Source organism: Cyprinodon tularosa, unplaced genomic scaffold, assembly GCF_016077235.1.
Source record: "Cyprinodon tularosa strain WSP-4 unplaced genomic scaffold, ASM1607723v1 ctg145, whole genome shotgun sequence".
NCBI classification, from domain to species: Eukaryota; Metazoa; Chordata; class Actinopteri; order Cyprinodontiformes; family Cyprinodontidae; genus Cyprinodon; species Cyprinodon tularosa.
In genome coordinates this window covers 1,421,131-1,442,307 of record NW_024038276.1, presented here as the reverse complement: position 1 = coordinate 1,442,307, position 21,177 = coordinate 1,421,131, and the positions used below count along the sequence as shown (strand labels likewise).

Sequence of the window (21,177 nt, the reverse complement as noted above, 5' to 3'; positions counted from 1 at the left end):
AGCTCTCTAAGGTCACGAATTATCGCCATGAAAGTAGAACAAGTATGGTTTCCATCCTTGAAGGTGACCTTATTTTAACCTTAATGTTTTTGTTTTTTAGTTTTAAAGTCTTATAAAGTCAGTGTATAAATTTTCGACTCCGTGTGGAACTAACACTAAACTGTGTGTTTGAAAGAAATTATGCAGAAGTTGAGAGATGAATTATTTCTCCGCCTGTGGGCTTCTCTGTATGAAAGAGCGCATGTAAAACGGTTCTCCTGACGTATGACGGGATGACGTAGTTACGCACACCACGCCGGTTCAATCTTTGAGATAAAGCTGCCAGCAGCGTGGTCAAGGGCATCCGGGCCGGTGAGTAAGGAGCTCACCGCAGCAGTTCCCTCGTGTCAGAAGCTGCCATTGAAGCAAGACTTGAGTTTTTCAGCTGAGAAGGGAAGGTGAGTGTTATAACCTGTTAATAAACTCTACATTTGAAGAATTGTGCGAGAGTCGGCTTTGTTAACACAAGTTCAAAGGCGGAGGCGTTGAAATACTAAACCTCTTTATTTTTATGGATAAGTTAAGATTGTACATGATAATGTTATCTGCAGTTAAGTGTTTGAATTGACAATTACATTTTCAATATGGCACACAATGGCCTGTGAAGCTCTTTTCTCCACATTCCCGTGACAAAAGGTGAAAGCACCTGTCAGAAGCACGTTGTCTCTCTGCTCAACGGCAAGGTTGACATGCTGCGCGGCAAAAGGACGCCATAACTGAAGAAGCCGGTAGTCACGTTCAACAGCTAGCTTGATATCAGAGTGATAGAGGCTCCAGTCTCCTTCACTGACTGGAAACTGGCACTGCTGCTGACCCTGGGAGGACAGCAGTTGTCTCCTGCCTGAACCCTCAACCTTTCTTACCCTGTCATTCTTATGGTGTGATGGAGGAGCTGCCACACTTATATATTTAACTCCAGCACATGGCCAATGGTGTAATACACTAGGTGTATCAAAGGCTGTCCAAAGAATTATTTAATTATTAATTTTGGGTTTTTAACAGCTTAAGAGTTTTACAGAAAATAAATTTAACTGATGCAAAATAAGCTTTTCCAACTCAAAGAGTTAAAAAGAAAGGTATATTTTGTTTAATGTAAGATAGTCAAGGTTTGTGGGGTCCACAAAGTTTTGTCTGTTTTTTTCTATTTTGAGTTTAAAATAATAACTCAATAATCATTACGAAAAATAAGCAAAAATGCATTTAACTGATGCAAAATAAGCTTTTCCAACCCAAAGAGTAAAAAGAAAGGCATTTTTTTGGTTGATTAATGTAAGAAACTCTAGAGGTTTGTCTGATGTTTTTTATTTTTGGGTTTAAAATAGTAACACAATAATTACCAAAAAAAAAAAAAAATGCATTTAACTAATGCAAAATAATTTCTTCCAACCCAAATCTTAAAATATAGGCATATTTTGTTGCTTAATGTAAGAAATTCTAGGTTTGCGGGGTCCAACTTCTTTAGAGTTTTGACTGATGTTTTTTAATTATGGGTTTAAATTAGTAACACAATAATAACCATTAAAAAAATAAACAAAAAATGCATTTAACTGATGCAAAATAAATTTTTTCCAACCCAAAGAGTGCTCAAAGACAGGCAGATTTTGTTGATTAATGTAAGCAATTCTAGGTTTGCGGGGTCCAACTGCGTTTTGTCTGATGTTTTTTCTCAGGGTTTCCTTCAAGCTTTGCTCCAGTGTGACTATCACATGATTTACTCCTGAACAATGACTCCTATGCACCCATCAGCCCCTTCTCTCCTCTTTTTTTATATCAAATTTGATTCATTTCTACCTCATCAGAGTCTGTCTCATTGCACATTTTTCCCACCTTCTCCTTAGCAAATTTTGAGCACTTCCTCCTCTCCTAATCTTTATAATTTGATGAATGTTTGTCTCATTTCTGGAATACTGGAGGGTATTTAAAGTTTTTTTCTATTCACAAAATCATACTTCATTATATTTTGTCTGTTTCAATCATGGCATATTTGCTTTAAAACACAAAAAAACAATCTGCATTGTTGAAAATCCACTTAAATATATATATATTTTTTTCATTCCATTCATAGGGGCAATCTATAACAGGTGTTTGCACTTTCCTGACTCTTAACAACTATGCACTTGTGTGTAAATACCAGTAGCTATGCAGGTATTCATTTATCTCTATTGTTCTCAACCATTTAGTTTCAGGGAATTAGTATTATTCTTCCTCATGCCTCTTTGCAGGAAGAAATTGTCATATTTTCAGTAAGAAAGTCATTAAGGCCTGTTCCTGATGGGAAAAGTGTGACAATGCTTTTTTTTTTTTTTAGCATTTATCTTTTCATCAACAGCAGATATTTTAATAACTTGATTATGTTGAGGTCAGATTTATTTTTCTTGATGACTAACATAAAAAAGATGGAACAATTCTCTAGTCTCTTTGCTTAAAAAAGGAGCTTAAAGTAAGTGCATGTAGTTAGTTGGTGCATTTATTAGTGTAAATTATGGGAGTATTTAAATTGAATTAATCTAATAAATTGGAAAAAAGTTATAAGCACCATTTCAGGAAACAGTGTTTGATCCTGATCCCTGCCTATTATTGGTGCAACTCTATTAATAACTAAGGATGGGGTTAGGGGAGCCAGAGCAGCTTTATTGTGAATTTTATTGCGCATTCTGTTGTAACATGAGAAAACTCTGTTGCAAGCTTTTTAAGAAACAGTTTGGTCATTCACTAATGCCTCAGCTGTTAAGCTACTTTTTAAGCCTGTTGGTTAATGCAGGCCTTGAAGTTGAACTTGGGCCTTTTTTTTTTTTTTTTTTTGTAGAAAAACCTCAAAAGTTATCATGGCACCAGAACAGAATAGCTGGTCGCATTTTGTGTGTTTTATTTTAAAAACCTTGACTACAAGAGCGGCGAGTCCAACCCTAATCTCCTTCCAAAGCTCAAGGGAGCACGGCATCCGGCCTGCTGCGATCCTTTAAGGGTGGGGCTCAATTTCTGTCTCGCTATCTGTCCCGCACACACGCATCATTCTAGGCTCCAAGCAATGGCTCCTACCTGGAGTTATGTTTAAAAAAAACTACTGTAGTGTAAGGGGTTGAAACTTCCTGATCATGCACAAGCATGTTTTGTGTAGTGCTGTTGCTTTGCATTGTTTGCATATATTTGAATTCACAATGCAATCTGAGTTCCATCTTTCTACGTTTCCATAGGTTTCTGTGTCTGAAAAGAGTAGTGTAATTTTGCAATCTGATTAACGTATTAGCCCCAAACGGTCCGGTATGTTTGGTATGTGAGATTATGGAACGGGTTTGCCCACCTCAGAGCTTCATTAAACTTACAGTCCATCTCATCCTTACACTTTAGAACATCAAATCAGAGAGACTTAAAGGTATAATGGAGGATTTTCATTAATTTTTGAAAAGACCCGCCCCCTCCACCCTGTACCGACTCCCGAGAGGGAACGACTATTAAACGCGTGCAAAAGCGTGCGTGAGCCGATTTATCCTCATGCACGCTCCGTTTAAAAGTTGCTGTTTGCAACGCTCATGCAAACTTAATAGATTTGCAATTTTTCCGCTATGTCAGACTCGCCACCGGTAAGTGAAAATGGGGACGAGCACGTAGGACGGCATTGCGTAAATATATCACCAGAATGATCGACAATTAATAGGACTACTTTTTTTGCCGATCCACCCGGAAAAAGAACATCCTCCGCTATACCTTTAAGTATGGGACAGTAATGTCCCTGGTCCCACTCTAGAGATCAAGGTTTTTCTCCACTGATCCATATTCTAAAGAGGTTGCCTTGGAAATGCAGAGAATAAACAAAGCTTTTTCAGAGCAGAGTGCTTCCTTATTTGATTCAGCGTTCTTGACACTGGAAATTCAGGATTTTTACCTGTTCTGTTTTTTTTTGAACAGATGTTTGAATCAAGGTTCTCCTGTAGTGTTGCAAGAAAGGACAGGTTAGCCCAGTTCTGCTACCCTATTGCTCAGCCTGCATTTTTAGAACATCTTTACCTGAAAAGCTGCAAAAAAGTCTCATGATGTATTTAGACAAAGAGCAGCAAGAGATTCTTAGATTATGCAGGAAAAATACCCAGATCAAGGTGTGTCTCCAAGATGATTAAAGAACCAGAAGTATGCAGGGTGGAATATTTTAATCAGATCAATCAATCATTGAAGTAATAATTTAGTTATAGATTAATTATTATTATAGTGTGCATGCTCTGAAACATGCCTTTAGCTGAGAAAACAACTCGCTGAAGGTTGTGATGAACTTCACTGCTAACTAATCTGAAATAGTCAGGCTGCCTTCTCTGGTAGGGAGGCTGCTCAGCTGCAGCTGCTGAATAACAGTGATGGATAAAGGTAAATTGGTTACCACACATTGATTTGGGAACATTGTCAATCGGCAGCCTTTATTCGGCCAGCTGACTGGCAGTGTGGGGCGACATCTTCATTATTCTGTGCTCCGTTAAACCAGAGAGATCCTGCAGCATTTCAGCACTTTTATTGCAGACAATGATGTTTATGGTCAATGTGTAAATGGTTTGTATGGGCTGAGCTTCAGCCGGCATCGTTAGCTTGTTTAATGAATTGTAATTAAGCTAGTTGTTTAGTTGGACTTCAGAAAGGCAGTTAATCCAGTGTTTGCTTATTGCTCCAATAGTTTTAAGTTTGGCAAAGGGTCAGAAAATGTTTCATTGAACTTAACCAAGGTCCTGATAAGCATGTGTTGTTCTAGAGGTTTTAGTGTTTACGTTTTGGGAGGGTCTGCCAAGGGTCAAAGGTCAGGTTTATTGTGGATTTTAAGCGTAGATTTTTGTTAATAAACTCAGTTTTGTTTACGTTTTATTCAATTAACTCCTATGTAATATAATAACCGTTAAAACTAACAATTCAAAGCTTTTTTTTTTGTACCATTGGGTTAAAGGATAAAGATAAGTGAGTAGTTCTGAATTTCTAACAAAAGCCTCTGTTGCTAAACGGGAAATAAACAGGGAAGTAACTTGTCAGCTTTGCATAAACTCCTAAGAATTATTGTAAATAACATTTCTATGTATATGTGGCTCCTTTATGGATACATTGTCAGTTTTTTGTGAAGTCTTTGTACTTTTTCATTTTAAAAATGATCTATGCACCTCTGCCACCAGTTTGATTGCAGCGGTTAAAGTTCCCAAAACAAAAGGATGTTTTAAAAAGCGATAGACTAATCTTGTTTAGTCTTTCTCGACCTCTGATGGGAGAAAAAGGAAAGAACTGTCAGCTGAAGGTCAAGAAATGCTCAATGGTGTCACATGGCAGCGAATCATGAGAAACTCTATAGCTTTTATTTTTAGCTCGCCTCTTGTTGTATGGTGATTGTTCATTTTATCCCCATATATATATATATATATATATATATATATATATATATATATATATATATATATATATATATATATATATATATATATATATATATATATATATATAGTCTCCATGTGGAGCAGATTTGCAGGGGGAAGAGAAGGAATTGCTTAGCTTGTATTCCACTACCTTTGAATTTTAGCAAAGAAAACCTAAAAATCCTAAAGAAGTGAAACACTGTTTGGTTTGGATGGTCATCTTGTTCCACCTAAGGAGCTGGTATGTCATAATATGTGCAGCACACTGCTCCCTTTTGTGTTTGGACACGGTTCTTTCTTTCAGGTTAGCCACACAGGAAACCCCTGGGATGTTTAGACAAGAGGTGGGACAGCATCTCTGGAAGCAGAATAATGCTTTAGTGGAACAGGGAGCTGTTTGTCAGAGGAAGAGGGGAAAAAACAGAAGTGAAAACATCAACATAGTAGCAGCGGTTCACCGTGGTTTTCTTTTTCTTTAGAATGAAATGGGTTTTGAAAGTCAATTGCTAACGTCTGCAGTTGTTTTGTCTGGTAATTAAGTCTTATTTTTGTGTTTATTTTCTAGAGTGTCCTAAGAAGCAGCGATGGAACAAGCAAGGTCAACGATATCTAAAATTGTAAGTACTGAACCGACTCCAAAACGTCATCAGTTCGTAGTTTTTCTATATTATTCAGATTTATGGAAACCCAATTACAAGTCTAAGAAATAAACCCTTGATTCTCTGTTATTGTTATAACTTAGCATTCTTTCACTTTTTTTTTTGCAAGCCAAGTGTTCTTTCTATTTAAAAGCAAAACATATGATTAGCTACAATATGACAACGTTTTAAATTCTTTATGTAAAACAAAATCAATGAGGAGACAATTCGGCTCCCATACAGAAAACTATATAACATTTATAAGTACAGTTTCCCTGTTTTGCAAAACTATTTACAAGCTAACGCTGTATAATGTTTGCTTTTTATGCACATATTTTTCTTCTATTCAGTCGTGCAAATTACATGGTTACTGGTCTGTTCTGTCAATTTAATATTGTGATCAATATATTTTACCACTGAGGGATGAATAAAGAATTTTTACTCTTTACCTTCATACTGGATGGGGCAACGTGAGACTTATTGACATCTCACAGTGTCGAGCTTTTGCTAAAACCTCTTCATGTATCACAGCCTCAGATTTTCCTTATAGCCACTGTAAAATAAGCTAATCTAAACAATAAAATTTTTGGGGAAGAGTTACTTTAATGTCCTTGAGTTACCCTGAACCGCCGGCGACCAGGGGACGGGTTTGAACATTCAGCGCATGTACATATGAGTATTTCACTGTCAACATATGTCCGCATATCTAAAGAAAGCTCTCCTTCTGCTCTTCCCAATGGCACCAAGCATGCTGAACCTCTTGAGAGATACTCAAAACTCAAAAAGTTCATTTTCTTGCCTTTCAGTCATCCCATGGAGTGAATTCCAATATTTCCCTCCAAGTTTGGTGCCTTTCTGCTCGAAACAGCCAGAAAAAGGATAATCTGGTAGAATGATGTCTCCAAATGTCATATAAAATTCACAAAGGCACGAATATTGCAGGATAACTCGGCGAAAAAAACGCCACCAAAATTACCTATTTTCTCTCAAAATCCCCCCCTGCAAGATGCTAGAAACATAGCATTGAATGCTATCTGAAACTGGAAGTTCTGGCTTGATTGACCCCTATTTGACCAGTTACAGGGCGATGAGGACAGGCTGGATCAGCAGAATGCCAATTGTTGTCAATCATGTGTAATGGGTTGGACTTGCTTTTATGACCTCATTTTCCAACCAGTAAAAACTAGTGATGGTGAGACGAAGCCTCATGAGGCATTGAACCGTTTTTCTCCAAATTGCTTCAATGATCCCCACAGTTCATGAGGCTTTGTGTAAACATATCACCACCTACAGGTTATAAAAAGAATTTTGTCAGGTATATCAGATATAACTGGTTCCACGTGTTTGTGCGGAACTGCTTCTGGTTAATTTTGAAGCCGTATGTTCGGGAAAAGAAGCTCTAGGCGGAGAAAAATCTAGAGAATGGAAAAAATGCTCGTTTCAACAAAAGTGGCTGGAAAACGAGGAATTCGGAACATGTCTGCAGCCTGTCGAAGGTAAAGATGATGAAGGATTTTGCCAAATTTTATATTTATATATATATAGAGTGTCATGGGTACTTGTTGATGGCATTAAAATTATTTCTAAGAGCATTAAATTAGAGTTACTCATTCCTGTATAAAGCTTGATATTTGTACTAGGGAAAACCGATACAAATTGGTTACAGAAGTGTTATCGCAAAAAGTCTAAGGTGGGCCTTGAACCAACAGCCTACCAAGCGGGGGTCCATGTCTTACAGCGTACACCACCAATGCTGGTAACTGCTCATCAGACAGCAATACTACTTAAAACAAATGTTACAACTGTGTCTAGCTGCTTGCTCAAGTTTTGATCATTACATTGTTTCATCTACCCAAAATAGTTTTAACCAACTTGATTGGTTGGAATAACAACCAATCTATTCTTAGAATATATCCAAACTCTATCCAACTGACAGCAAATCTCCTAAAAACTCCCATGTCTTTTTTTTTACTAAAACCGCAGTATTTAGCCCATTTGGTCACACAGATTTGTTTTAGGTTGTAAATAGTTTTTATACATTTTCTGTTATATGTTATATGTATTCAGATTTTTCCCTGAAGTCTTTTTTTTTTAAACCTTTTATATTCATTTTTTATTTCAATAAAAATGTGTGTTTGAACAATTTTGACAGTTTAGTCTGATTCATCTAAGTGATATCTCTCCAAAGAGGCATCACTGATGTTTCTATGTTGAAGTATGCAAAAATGGTGGCCTTTCGTCTATAAAATATACATTCGTGGCCGTTTGGGGTTTCCAAACTGTGCCAAACGGTCCCTCTACAAAATGCCTATACATAGTCCTAGATAAGCACTTGTAGAAATACAATTTTTGCAGATATTCCAATCATATTTGGAAGGCTGCTTGCCAGGATATAAAACAGTGTTTCTATTGTGTCAAACAGTTAATTCCTGCCTGTTGGAATTAACTGCCTCCTTAAATTCTTAATTATTTTCACATAGAAAATCCCGGCGAGAATTGTTTTTTACATTCAGAGCTGTTTTATGAAGCAAACCACATACACAGCAGTGAACTTACAGTAAATCAGAATGTAAGGGTGAAAACTAGAGTGTGTTCTTTACATAAAGCCCTGAACTTTATTCTTACTCCATATGGCTCATTAGCTATAAAAGGTTTAATTTGGAGAGGTTTTTTTTAGGGATTTTCATCTGAAAATCCTGGGAATAGTTAGAAACAGAATAACGTGATCACATTGGAGCTGTTTACTGGGAGTTTTTTTTTTTTTTTTTTTTAGCAAGTACTATAGATAAATTCCGATAAAGTATAAATGTTTTCTGTTTCATGTGGCGCTTGGTGCAAAGTCTGACAACTTAAAATCTTTATGATCAGATTGCTGTTATCTAATTTATTTATTGATATTATTTCACTGCTATTTTTTCTTGCCTTTTGAAATGGATCTATTTCAGATTACCAGTTTTGCTACTACTGAGGTCCAGGGTGAGTAATGAATGGTTCTGACAAGTTGTGAGTGAAATCTGAAAATCATTATACATTTTGACTGGATTATAGTCAACTTTGTGAATTTCACCAGAGACGTAACTGATCTAGAGGCATAAGTTAGATTAGAGTTCCTAAATATCCAGTCCTGAAGGTCCCATGTCCTGCAGCTTTAGATGAACTGTTTCCACTGCACGAATCCTTGGTGTTTGTCAGGTTCTGCAGTCTTGCTATTTGCCCTGAGCTTTGGCTCAGGCATCTACATCTGCCTTTCTCTTACTTATGCAGGGAACAGTAAATGTTAAACAACGGGTTAACGTTTACCAGAATGTAGGAAAAGGCTTCTTCTCCAGTTAGCTTTCAGCTCCCACGAATTAGGTTCATTTTCTGTAATCTGTGTTTTTCTTATTTTTTTTTTTTTTGTTTGTCAGTCGTAAAGGGATTGTTCCTCTTTTGTGGTTATAGTCACCATGCAGCAGAATATGAGCTTCTGCACGAGGATTTGACCAGAAGAGGTCTGATATCTTGGGCAAATAAGAATGGGTCAACTTGTATTGATTAAGATCAAAATGGTGTGTTTCAGTATTGATTATAAAAAAGGATCCATTCTCTTCTATTATTACATTGGCCGTTAAAGAGATGCTTGTTTTAAAGAAGTTTATTTTTGTTAATATAAACAATAAAAAAACAAAACATAATTTGCATATTTATTACGTGTAATTTTCTGGGGAAGTTAGACCTTCAGTCCACACATCCATAGATCCTATTCTCTATTACTAATGCAAGTAGTTTATTTAAGACCTACCTGCAAAAAATGCAAACCCATCCTCCAGTCCTTGAAGTTAAAGCATAAACCTAATTGAATCTGGGGTAAACAAAAATATGGCTCAGACTCATTTTAACCCCAAATGACTTACTTGCATGCCTTTCACAAAATTAAAATTAAGAATATTGATGCATCCATTTGTATTGAGACCCCTTACCTATTGTAACCCTAAGTGCAATCTAGGGGTTATCTGCACAAATCATCAGATTAGTAAAGTGAGCCCACGTCTGTGGGATTTATTCTCAGTTTAAATACAATCTTTCACTAATAGAGTGTTGCCGTTTGCACACACCTTCCATAACACCAGCTATCTTCACAATTCTTTTTTATTCTTAGCTCTGCAATTTCTTTTTGTTCTATAGTTTAACGGTGAACCACACACCTACACGCGATTCAACTTGACCCAGAACATGGAAGGTGACACCAGCCAGGTGGAGATGAAGCTGTCGTCTGACGTGGACGAGGAGGTCGGGGAAAACGGCGTGGGTGAACATCGTCATTCCAACTCCAATGGGAAACCCTACGTGGCTCAAAAGCTGGGCCGAACGCCCAAAAACCTGTGCTTCATGGCTGCTGGCATCCTCCTCGTCTTCATCATTGGTAAGATTCACACGCTAAACAAGGAGCCTGGGTGTTCTTTAGGGAACATTTTGGTGTGAAAACATTCAGACTATTGTGTTCCTGTATTTCTTTATGTATTATTATTCCATCTTCTTATTCTTCTTCCGTCTAGTAAAGATTTGTTTACCAAGTATTTGGTAAAGATCTTTACCAAATACTTGGGAGGAGTGTGGGTTGGCAGAGATTTGTTTCAATGAAATTTTTTTTAATATAAAAAAGGAAAAGGATTTGTTTATTTTTGACAAAAAAAATTTAAATGATTTAATAAAAAAAAATTCTATGTATAAGGTTGGCTTAATTTTTATTTATTTGTTTTTTTTTTGTAGTTTGACATCTTAGGATCAATGTTCATAATTTTTACTTGTTTTTTTTTTTTTTTTTTAACCCGAGTCATCTGATTGCTTTCAGGATACCTGATTGGTTACATGACTGAGGGGAAAAAGGAGGCGGCTCCTGTCTGTGCTTCCTCCGTTAGTAACATTGAAGGCGACGTTCCCCACGAGACCGGCGCCGCCCCCTTGATGGACTGGGATGATGTCAAACGTCTCCTGGCTGACAAATTCACCGCTGCCAAATTAGAAAAAGCCTTCAGGTGATTAGAAAATTGACCCGCTCATTAAAACAAAACAAAAAAATACTGCCACTAATTTACTAGTGGCAGTATTTTGTTTTTTTTGTTTTGCTACATGGGTAAAACTTTTTTATTCTGTTGCAGTGAGTTTTCTGCGGTCAGCCACCAGGCCGGCTCCCCTACAGACGAATACCTTGGAAACAGAGTGCTGCAGAGATTTAAGGAGTATGGTATGAAGACCTGGACAGATGAGCACTTCATCAAGGTTCAAGAAGCCCCCACGTCTGGCTACAACAGAATCATTTTCAAGCAAACATCAGAGGACCGTCCAAAGGGATTTCTGTCCTACAGCAAAACTGGATCAGTACAGGTGGGAAAAAAAATCCTCTTAAAAAAGAGAGAAACCCAGAACACCTAGTGGCTGTAGTTAAGCAGAATCCTGCTGTGTTTAGGGTGCAGTGCTGTATGCTCGTTATGGCCAGGAGGCTGACTTCAGGCAGCTGCGGGGGCAGAACGTCGACATGAACGGCAGAGTTATGTTGGTCAGACGTGGAAAGATTAGCTATGCTGAGAAGGTGACTTGTTTTAAAACAACATAAACAACCTTTCTGAACATTTTCTGAAATTGGCACATTTATACATTCTGTTTCTTTTCTTTTACAGGTTGCCAACGCTGCCAAAATGAACGCCTCTGCTGTTTTAATTTACCCAGATCCATCTGATTACAGCTTTGGAGACAACACTGAGCTTTATGGACACGTAAGTCCTGGACCTGATGTTAAATTAGTGTGATTAGGCCTTTAAATGAATGAAATGGCTTTTTGTGCTTATTTTTTAACACAGCTTTTCCTTCCATTCACTTTTCTGATTGCGGTGACCCCTTGGAGCTAAAGCCATTTGTGCAAATGCAACACATTTCTGTTGGTCTGATGTCATTTTTCCAGAAACTGAATTTAATTAATATTTTGTTAGGAATTCAGTGGTATTTATTTAGTATCTGGTATTTTTCTGATTCCAAAGAGATAAATAAACATAATATCCATGCATTTCATGTTTTATTGATTTATATTGACTCTCTGATAGGCATAGCTGATCTTTAATTGTACCGTCGGGCAGTTACTTTAATCCAAAAGGACATAAAGGTTACGATCAAGATTAATGTAGCAGATTTCTTTTATTGCAGAACATTTATGAAACAATGGAGCAGCTGCATTTCAAAGGCCTGCTACAGTTAGGGTGATGCTAGAGCTCCCCCTACTGGATATATACATAAACAAAGCACTTTTCAATGTGGTGTAAAATAAGACGGAAAGATTAAGGTCTATCAAACATAACTGAAGAATCAGATCTCCTAATTTTCTCTCTCCGGTCTCCTGCAGGTCCACTTGGGCTCTGGGGATCCTTACACTCCAGGCTTCCCCTCCTTCAACCACACTCAGTTTCCTCCTGTGGAGTCTTCAGGCCTGCCCAAAATCCTGGCGCAGACCATCTCATGGAATATGGCAAGCAACATCCTCAGGTAAATGTCATACTTAGCTTTCAGGCCTGTTCTGTTTATTCTTTTGCACTTTAATATAAGAAACCTCTAACAATATGTTCCTTTGCTGAACCCATAGAGGACTCGGTGGTCCAAATAACCCGGAGGGATGGGAAGGCTACATCAAATTGGGAGATGTGAATGACACTATTACTGTGGATGTCCAGAACGTCCTTACTGAAAAGAAGATCAACAATGTGTTCGGGGTCATCAAAGGTTTCGTCGATTCAGGTAAAATAAAAGCCAGATTGAGAATGGAGAGAACAGCATATGTGTTTGGAAGAGATCAGCAGCTGTACCTCCTCTTCCGTTCTCCACAGACCGATACGTGGTCATTGGAGCCCAGAGGGACGCATGGGGTCCAGGCTTTGCAGCTTCAACCGTTGGCACCACTGTCCTCGTTGAACTGGCTCGCTCCATTTCAGACATGGTGAAGAATGGTGAGTTTGTCATTCTTTATGGTCCTCTCTGAATGTGTTGGAAAAAGTTTTTAAATTAAAGATGTGCGAGAGCACGAGCCCATTTCTCCTTGAGGAGGTGCAGTGATAAGACAAGTGCTGAGATGGATCTCGTGTCACCCATATTTATATATATATAAAAGTTTCCCCGCAAATAAGAAAATAAAAATAATCATGACATGCTTGTATTTTTTTTACATGTTTGCAGGATAAATAAGGATCTGTAGCTACCTTATAACTATTAACGATGCAAATTACAAAATAAACAAACTTATTTTTCCTGGAAAGTTACAATATAGAGGTAAATAACTTTTACTAGCATTGATGTGAAATGGATTTCTCCAAATAGCATGCTAAACTTTACCTGTCGAGTAGAAACTTCGCAACTGCTGCGTCAGTGGTAAGCCCAACCTGTGCTTTCAGTTTACGCCAGAGGTCACGGATTCGCGGACCGGGGTCCTGATCCGGACCCACCTGCTGACTAATCCGGACCTAACCTGATTTCAAACATTTATAATTTACCACATGTTGTGCGACGGCAGTGTCTAATTTCACTTGGACGCTTCTCCTGTTTGTACGGTAAAAGCCTCCAGGACAAGGCTGCACGTGATGCCAATTAGCAAATGACGGTCAGGGTCACTGCTGCGAGCTACTTTTAGACATAGCAGGCAAACCTATGGCAAACCGGGCGATGGGGGAAAAGATTAGAAGACGATGAGAAAAATTGAAGAAAGTATGGACTGCTGCAAGAACTGCTGTGAACTGGAAATGGCGTGCTCAAAGATGACCCTGGATATTTTGAGTAAGTTTGGCTCAACCTACTGCTGTGAAGCAGGATTCTCGACCATAACCCTAATCAAAAACAAATATGGATCCAGGCTCAAAATGAGCACCTTGATAGGAGCTTGAGAATGGCTGTATCTCCATTGAAACCCAGGTTTAAATCCTTGCATGGCAGCCTAAAGCCCACTGCTCTCATTAAGACAGAAAAAAACAAAAAACATGTCAGTTCAGGTGTTTTATGAAACAAAGTGAGCCAAGAAATTGTCTTTAAATCAAACTGAACGACTGTTGTTCTCTTCTTCAAAAACAATTTAGATTTTGAAAAATAAAATTTCTTCAATTTTTTATTTAAAAAGTCAATGTATGACATGGATAAACGCCTGCAATTTATTTCAGTGTTAAATTCTGTTTAAAAGTTACGGATTATAATTAAAAATGTCTTCAGACTTTGCTGTTGATTTTCTTTATTCGGACCCCGATGATTTTTAATTGGTTACCCCTAGTATACGCTAGCCTGACGTAGTCCTACTCAATTCTAGTCAGAATATGAGTCTGATACTGCTCCATAGAGCTGTGATTATGGGGCGTGTTTCGAACGAACCAGGAAAAAAAATGCCTCTGCACTCAATTGGATAGACCTACAATCGATAAGAGCAACGGAGTGCGTGACGTATGTTAAGCGACGCATAGTTGTCAAAAATGAAAGCATGCAGTTGCACACCTAGAATAAGAAGATGAGCCTTGATCGCGTTTCTCTATTCCTCTTTTAAAATTAATTTGCTGTCGATATCTTCTAGAACAGACCTAATAGCAGAATCTACTCACCTCAACTTCCCAGCGGGAACCATTGTTGTTGTCACCTAAGCGTGCTTCGGTGACGTGGTTGATTACGTTACTGTTGATCATCTGTCCATCATCGTATAAAGCCCGCCCTGACAATTTGATTGGCCCGCCAGATATTGTGCGAGCATACTCGTGCTACTATTGATCAATGCCAGACCAAACTTCCCGACCTCAAACATTGTAGGCGGGACTAAGTTCGGAATGGCACCCAGGCTAAGTATACGCCATTGGTCATGTTTCTGTCTTCTGAGGCCTTTCTCTTCTTCTCATACACTTCGTAGTTACTTTTTCTCTTATGACTCTCGGCCATTTTCAAAGACCCTCGGTGAGAAAAGCTGAGCTTCAAAAGTATCAAAAAGTATAGCTAGCTGGGGATGAGCATCTGGGACAGCCTTACGTAAACATCACCAGAATGATTGACAATTAGGAGGACCACTTATTTAGATGATCGACCCTGAAATAAAAGATTTTTTTCTATACCTTTAACATCTGTCATTTTTCTTTTTTTGGCAGATGGGTTCAAGCCAAGGAGGAGCATTGTGTTTGCTAGCTGGACAGCTGGAGAATATGGAAGTGTTGGCGCTACCGAGTGGCTGGAGGTGAGAAGTGCAGGACATTTTTATTGTATTTTTCTGCCTTTGTTGTTGTGCTTGGATTCCAAACCCCTGTGTTTGCTGACTCCTGTAGGGATATTTGTCTTCTCTGAACATGAAAGCCTTCACTTACATCAGCCTGGATGGCATTGTAACAGGTACAGTCATGTCATACGTCTGTGGTGTCCACTGATGCTGTATAAGTTGTGGTTTTGTCTTTTCTAAAAAAATAATTTCTTATTTTCAGGTCAGAATGGATTTAAAGTAGCAGCTAGTCCCCTATTGCACACTCTGATTGAAAAGACTCTAAAGGAGGTAAAACATCAGTAGGTTTAGTTTTTAAAGTACATTTCTTTTCCTAATCATAATGTTAATAAGATCTTTTTTTGTTGTAGGTAAAAAACAAAGAGATTACTCTGTTTAATCAGTTTGCAAAGAATGACTGGGAGTCAACCATGTAAGTGTGTTATTTCAACTTCCTGAATTTTTCCAGATATTTCTTTTGTTAGCTCTAATCTTCTTTGTCGTTGTTTTTATAAAGTCTGGAGCAAATGCAGATGGATAACGCTGCCTATCCATTTCTCGCCTTCTCTGGAATCCCATCAGTAGCATTTCGGTTTTCTTCTAACAACGCAGTGAGTCATTCTCATTCATCTCTACTTATTTTTAAAGCAGCTTCCTTGAAACATCAGCCTATGAGGAATTTGTCTTGCGGCTGGCCATATAAATACATTTTCCTTCCTGTTTACCCTCTCAGGAATACAAATACCTTGGCACCCTGGAGGACACCCAGGAGAATCTGAACATCGCCACATCCAAACAGGTTCCTCAGCTGGCTGAGGCGGCCGGGCGCTTTGCTGGCCATATGGCCCTGAGGCTGGTCCACGACCATCTGCTGCAGATGGATCTGATGAAATACTACAAGATCATACGTTCCCAAGTTGTCAGAATTAACGGAAAAGTCAGGGATGTTCAGCGGGTGAGTTGGGAATTGGTGTTTTTATCTCAGTGAGCAACCAGTGTCTGTCCTTGTTGCAGTGTGACGTTCTCACAGTTAAATGAACTGAACTAAAAACGCCTCATGTTTACTATGATAACAAAAGATTTAAAGACATTCTAGTTTATTTTGTTTAATCCAGAAACGAAAACAATTATTCCAACTTCTTCTTTTTTATATATGATACTTAAGCAAACTATAGAATACTTACTAAATATCACCAAATGTATCTTGCTCATAAGAAATGTCTGAACCCTCTTTAAGCCAGCTGACCAGCAGTGCACGGTTAGAATTTGCCTATCCTTCTTCTTTTTCTGACATTTCATTAAGAGGATGTTAAAGAAGACAAGGACCTTAAACAGAAATATTACTGTTTCACTGTATTCTAATCATTATTACACCATAAAAATATTTTATTATTGAACTGAATGAGTTCTGCAAGAATCCAATATATAAGTTGGATCAGAACCCTGATTCACTGACTGCACAGGTGAGGTTTTGAGGCTGACTTCTTTGCTCACAAACATGCTAAAACTACTTTTGTTTCGTTTGGGCTACCCTATTACCTTGGAACTCAACACTACTTCAGACATTTTGAATTGAGAAAGCTTCCTGGATAGGAAGCGAAATATCTTAAAACTTGTAAAAGAAGTCCAGTGGTTTGTTTTTATACTGTTTTGGAATACTATTTTTCCCCCCAACTCATCAATGTCAATAAAGGAAAGCTACTTTAATCGATTGCAAGGCAAAGAACAGAGCAGATCAATGCCTCGAGCAGCAAGCATCCAGAGCATCTGACTTCACAACACAAGCGTCCAACTCGAGGCATCAGAGGCCTATTTTAAAGCTCAAAATGCCTTTGTTGTGAACGCACCAAATTTGTTGTTGGAAGCTGTTTTTAGATCACACGTCTAAGGTTTTTTTCTCTGCTTTGCAGACTCTCACTCTCCTTTAAATGCACACTCATACTAAGGATTTTTGGCACCCTTAATTACATTGTTACATGCTGTAAGAAGTAGCAGAGATTTGGCTGCAGCTATGTAGGAATTTGCTAAATTCTACTTAAAATAGTAATATTGCTTTAGTAATACAGTGCTATTTTTATTGCTTAAGCTTAACACAAGTTTGTTCATTTGAAGGTGGTATAAACTTAACTGTGGGAGATGCTCCTGCAGGGGCATTTCTACTGTTGTTAATCTTATTATTATTTATCTGTTCTTCCAGTTGAACCCCCAGCTGTTGCCCAAAACTATTACGATGCAGTGGTTGATCTCCGCCCTAGGCTCCTACAGCCGTGCCGCTCAGAACCTGCAAACAGACATCCAGAACAGTGACCTGGAGGACGTTGAAATGTGTCGCATCATCAATGACCGCATCATGGCGGTAAGGCCACCAAAACTTGCTGGCAGGAGATTGAAGTGCTTTTAGTTATCAGTTGAAGTCAATGCCTTTTTTTTGCCAGCATAATGCATATTTGTTGTAACCTGACTCCGCCAGATGGATTTGCTCCGCATATCCATCTGGAAACCTTCCGTTTAAGTAATTTTGGGAAGGGGCGAAAATACTGGTTAGCTGATTGGCCTATGTTGGTGATAGACGGGCCAAATAAACCAGTCAGATCAACGAAGCATATGACGTACTAACACAACCACAAGCCAAGCTACTCTTGCCGAAACCAGTCGGGAGAAGAGCAAAAACATCTTTTCCTCTGAGAAAAGCCTTCAGAGCAGTGTTTTGCTCTTCTTTCAGTGAAGAAATACTCTGTAATTCCGATAAAACTTGCTCGATAGCCACGCTAACGCTAGTTTCATCGGCTGAAGCCGCCATGTTCTTTAGACTGAACTGTCGCGCTTCTCGTTGCGTCACACCTCAACCCGCCTCAAAGCCAACGCTGATTGGACGTTCGTTTGGTGAACGGCTCCAAATTTTCTTCAACGGAGAGTCTCCAGACTGATTAGCGAATGAAATCTTGAAAGCTCGCAAGATCAGGATGGTCTCACGAGGCTATATTTGTTGTGGACCAACTCTGATTCATTAGATAAAGAAAAACTTTTTATATATATATTAGTTTTACTGATTGGTTTGGTTGCTTTTATAATAAATTACTGACGGATGCAACTTCCCTCCCTTTCCTGCAGGTGGAAAGAAACTTGCTGTCCCACTACGTTTCCCCCATAGATGTCCCTTTCCGCCACATCTTGGGCGGCTCAGGCCAGCACACCTTTAAAGCTCTCATCAAACACCTCGACAATCTGAAGACTGACAACCTCCAAGCAGATGCCGAGCTTTTCCGCAGCCAGTTTGCCCTGGCTACCTGGACCATCCAGGGCTGCGCCAACTCCTTAGCAGGGAACATCTGGTCTCTGGATAACGAAATCTAAATCCACTCTTCGACTCCTGCTGACTCCCTTTCTTCACCATTCTGACCTCCTATTGTGTAACCAGCCAACAGTTGCACAACCTTTAAAATCCAAAGTTCTTAAAATTGAAGTGCCCATAATCTATTATTTAATTTTTCTCATTATTTTTACTTCAAATGAGACACTTAAAAAAAAAACAATCTTGAATGTTTTGGTGCTGTTAAAAATATTGTGCCCATTTTATAGTTAATATTGTTAACCAGCTGAATGTCAAACATCCTGATTGGCCGTAACAACAATTAAGGGCAGCATCACAAACCATTGACTTTCTACCTGTTTACTAAAATGATTCCAACGCCTGCTGTTTGCTGCTGAAGCCAAATGTTCAAACCTGAGCTGGTTTAATGTTGGAAGCTGTGATTTTTATTATGAAACCCAGCTGATCAGTCTCAGATGGTGCTTAAAATGAACAGTAGTTAATTTAACAGAGACCCATCTGCAGCCGTGTGATGATGTAATAGTCCTGAACCAATCAGCAGCAGATCACGCGACCTTGGAGGCCTCATATGTGTCGACCTTTCCCCAAAAGCCAGCGGGGGTAAAGGTGTAAAAACACATGGCACTGAACCAGAAACCGTGTTTATTTATTGTTATTTATTTATCAGTGACAGGGTTCACTATAAATAGTTTATATTGCCTTTTTTTTTATATATAATTATCGGGAGCAGTGCCTTCCATAATTATGACAGTTATACTGTCGAAATGACAAAAGCAGCATCTGCTAAACGAAGTGTGCATGTGAACCGACGGCCCGGACCGAACACTCAGAACAGGGCGGCTGCTCCGGCGTCCCCAGCCGGGTCTCTCGGTACATGTGCACTTCTCTGACAGCATTATCGGGGACAGTGTTTTCCATAATGCAGGGGTGGGGGGAGAAGGTAGTTTTTGCCTACCAGCATGTGTCCGTATCGGAGGCAGTGCCCTCCATATTTCACTGTAGGGGTGGATATTTTTTTTAATTATCGGGGACAGTGTTTCCCATAATGTGTAAATACAGATGATAGCTATGCATACATGTGGCTTAGACTCCTGCTTCCTGTCTGTGTGTTATGTCAATCAAGCCCTCGTCTGACTGGGATTATGTTTTTGGAAGTGGTTCAGGAGGTATTCTGCTTTAACGCGAAGTGATGCGAATCCCCTGTGGTCACATCACTGGTCCAGTATTTCTTCTTCTTCCTGGTTTATTATGGTTTTAGCTATGACTGATTCATGCAATGTGAGAATTTCTTGCTGATTTCTATTGTGCCTTTAAGTTTCACTTTAAAGATTGAATGTATGGAGACGTCTTTAGTTAAAAAATTACTTCTTGTTTGGGTTTTTCTTTTTGTTTCTTCACGCTATGATCGAAAGTTTCAGTTGTCTGAGGCTGTTACAACTTTAGACTAGAATATCCTGGAATGAAACCATAAATAAGATATGAATTAGATATAAATGGGTCTTTGCTAACAGAAACAAAGATACGACAACTTTGCCAGATATAAATTGAGCTTTCTGCTGCGATCGATTATGGGCTCAGTAACTGAAGCAATTCTGAGTCTGCAAAAAAAAAAAGGTTAACATTCAGTAACTAGTCTAGAAAATTCCTTTGGGTCAATAAATCTTTTGGAAAATTGTTAAACGTTTTTCTTTCAAATGTGTGTAAGCAAGCTTTGCTTGAACTTTGTATTGCAATAAAACATCTTATTTCTGCTGAATCATTGACTGTATTTTGATTTATTAAAACATCCCCTAATATGTGTTATTTGAATTATATACTCTGAAGTAATGAGCCATGACAATAGGGGAGAAAATTATTAGCACTGAAAGGAATAAAAGTAATCTTTACTAACATATACATAATATAGGAGGACTGGAAAATCCATAATCAATAAAAAATCTTGCTGTTTTATATAAACAACAAAATATACATTTGTGATTTTCTGTTATTTTACAGATCTGTTATTTTAAACTCAATCTTGTTGATCTGCTTTAAAAGGGACATTAAATACGGTATCTGGTGTTGGGTGTATCCTGTAGTGCAAATACTTGTGCTTACAAAGGCCTTGGTGAAAATGAGTGAGCTAAGAGCTTGATGACGACTGAGGGTCACGGGGTCAGATTTAATCCAGAGACACTGCTGTCAGTTTAACTTAAAAGAAAATTAAAATATCCCTTAATTAAATATTGACAGTAAAAGACGAATGATCTAATCAGCATCTTATTAAGTTCTGGTAATAACCAACCATGAGGTTCAAGTGTGATGCATCAGCAATGTATCTACAACATGCGGGACAAAGGCCCCAGGCTGGAGTTGCACATGTTGGACAAGGGCCCCAGGTTGGAGTTGTACATAATTGATACGAGCCCCAGGCTTGAGTTGCGTATGCGGGACAAGGGCCCCAGGCGGGAGCTGCACATGTGGGATAAGGGCCCCAGGATGAACTGGCACATGCGGGACAAGGGCCCCAGGTTGGAGTTGCACATGTTGGACAAGGGCCCCAGGCTTTAGTTGCGTATGCGG

The 21,177-nt window shown here is 38.7% G+C and overlaps 1 protein-coding gene across 1 annotated transcript; it reads left to right on the top strand.

The window, feature by feature from the left end:
• Window positions 1–324: 324 nt before the first annotated feature.
• tfr1a (transferrin receptor 1a) lies at window positions 325–20,371 on the top strand. Its single transcript, XM_038278887.1, has 18 exons — window positions 325–437; window positions 5,980–6,031; window positions 10,217–10,454; window positions 10,884–11,067; window positions 11,191–11,416; window positions 11,499–11,621; window positions 11,710–11,805; window positions 12,426–12,565; window positions 12,663–12,814; window positions 12,904–13,023; window positions 15,181–15,266; window positions 15,355–15,418; window positions 15,508–15,575; window positions 15,656–15,717; window positions 15,802–15,895; window positions 16,018–16,239; window positions 17,482–17,640; window positions 18,396–20,371. Exons 2-18 carry the CDS (start codon window positions 5,999–6,001, stop codon window positions 18,636–18,638), a joined length of 2,310 nt encoding a protein of 769 aa, XP_038134815.1. The 5' UTR covers window positions 325–437; window positions 5,980–5,998; the 3' UTR covers window positions 18,639–20,371.
• The last annotated feature ends 806 nt before the right edge of the window (window positions 20,372–21,177 follow it).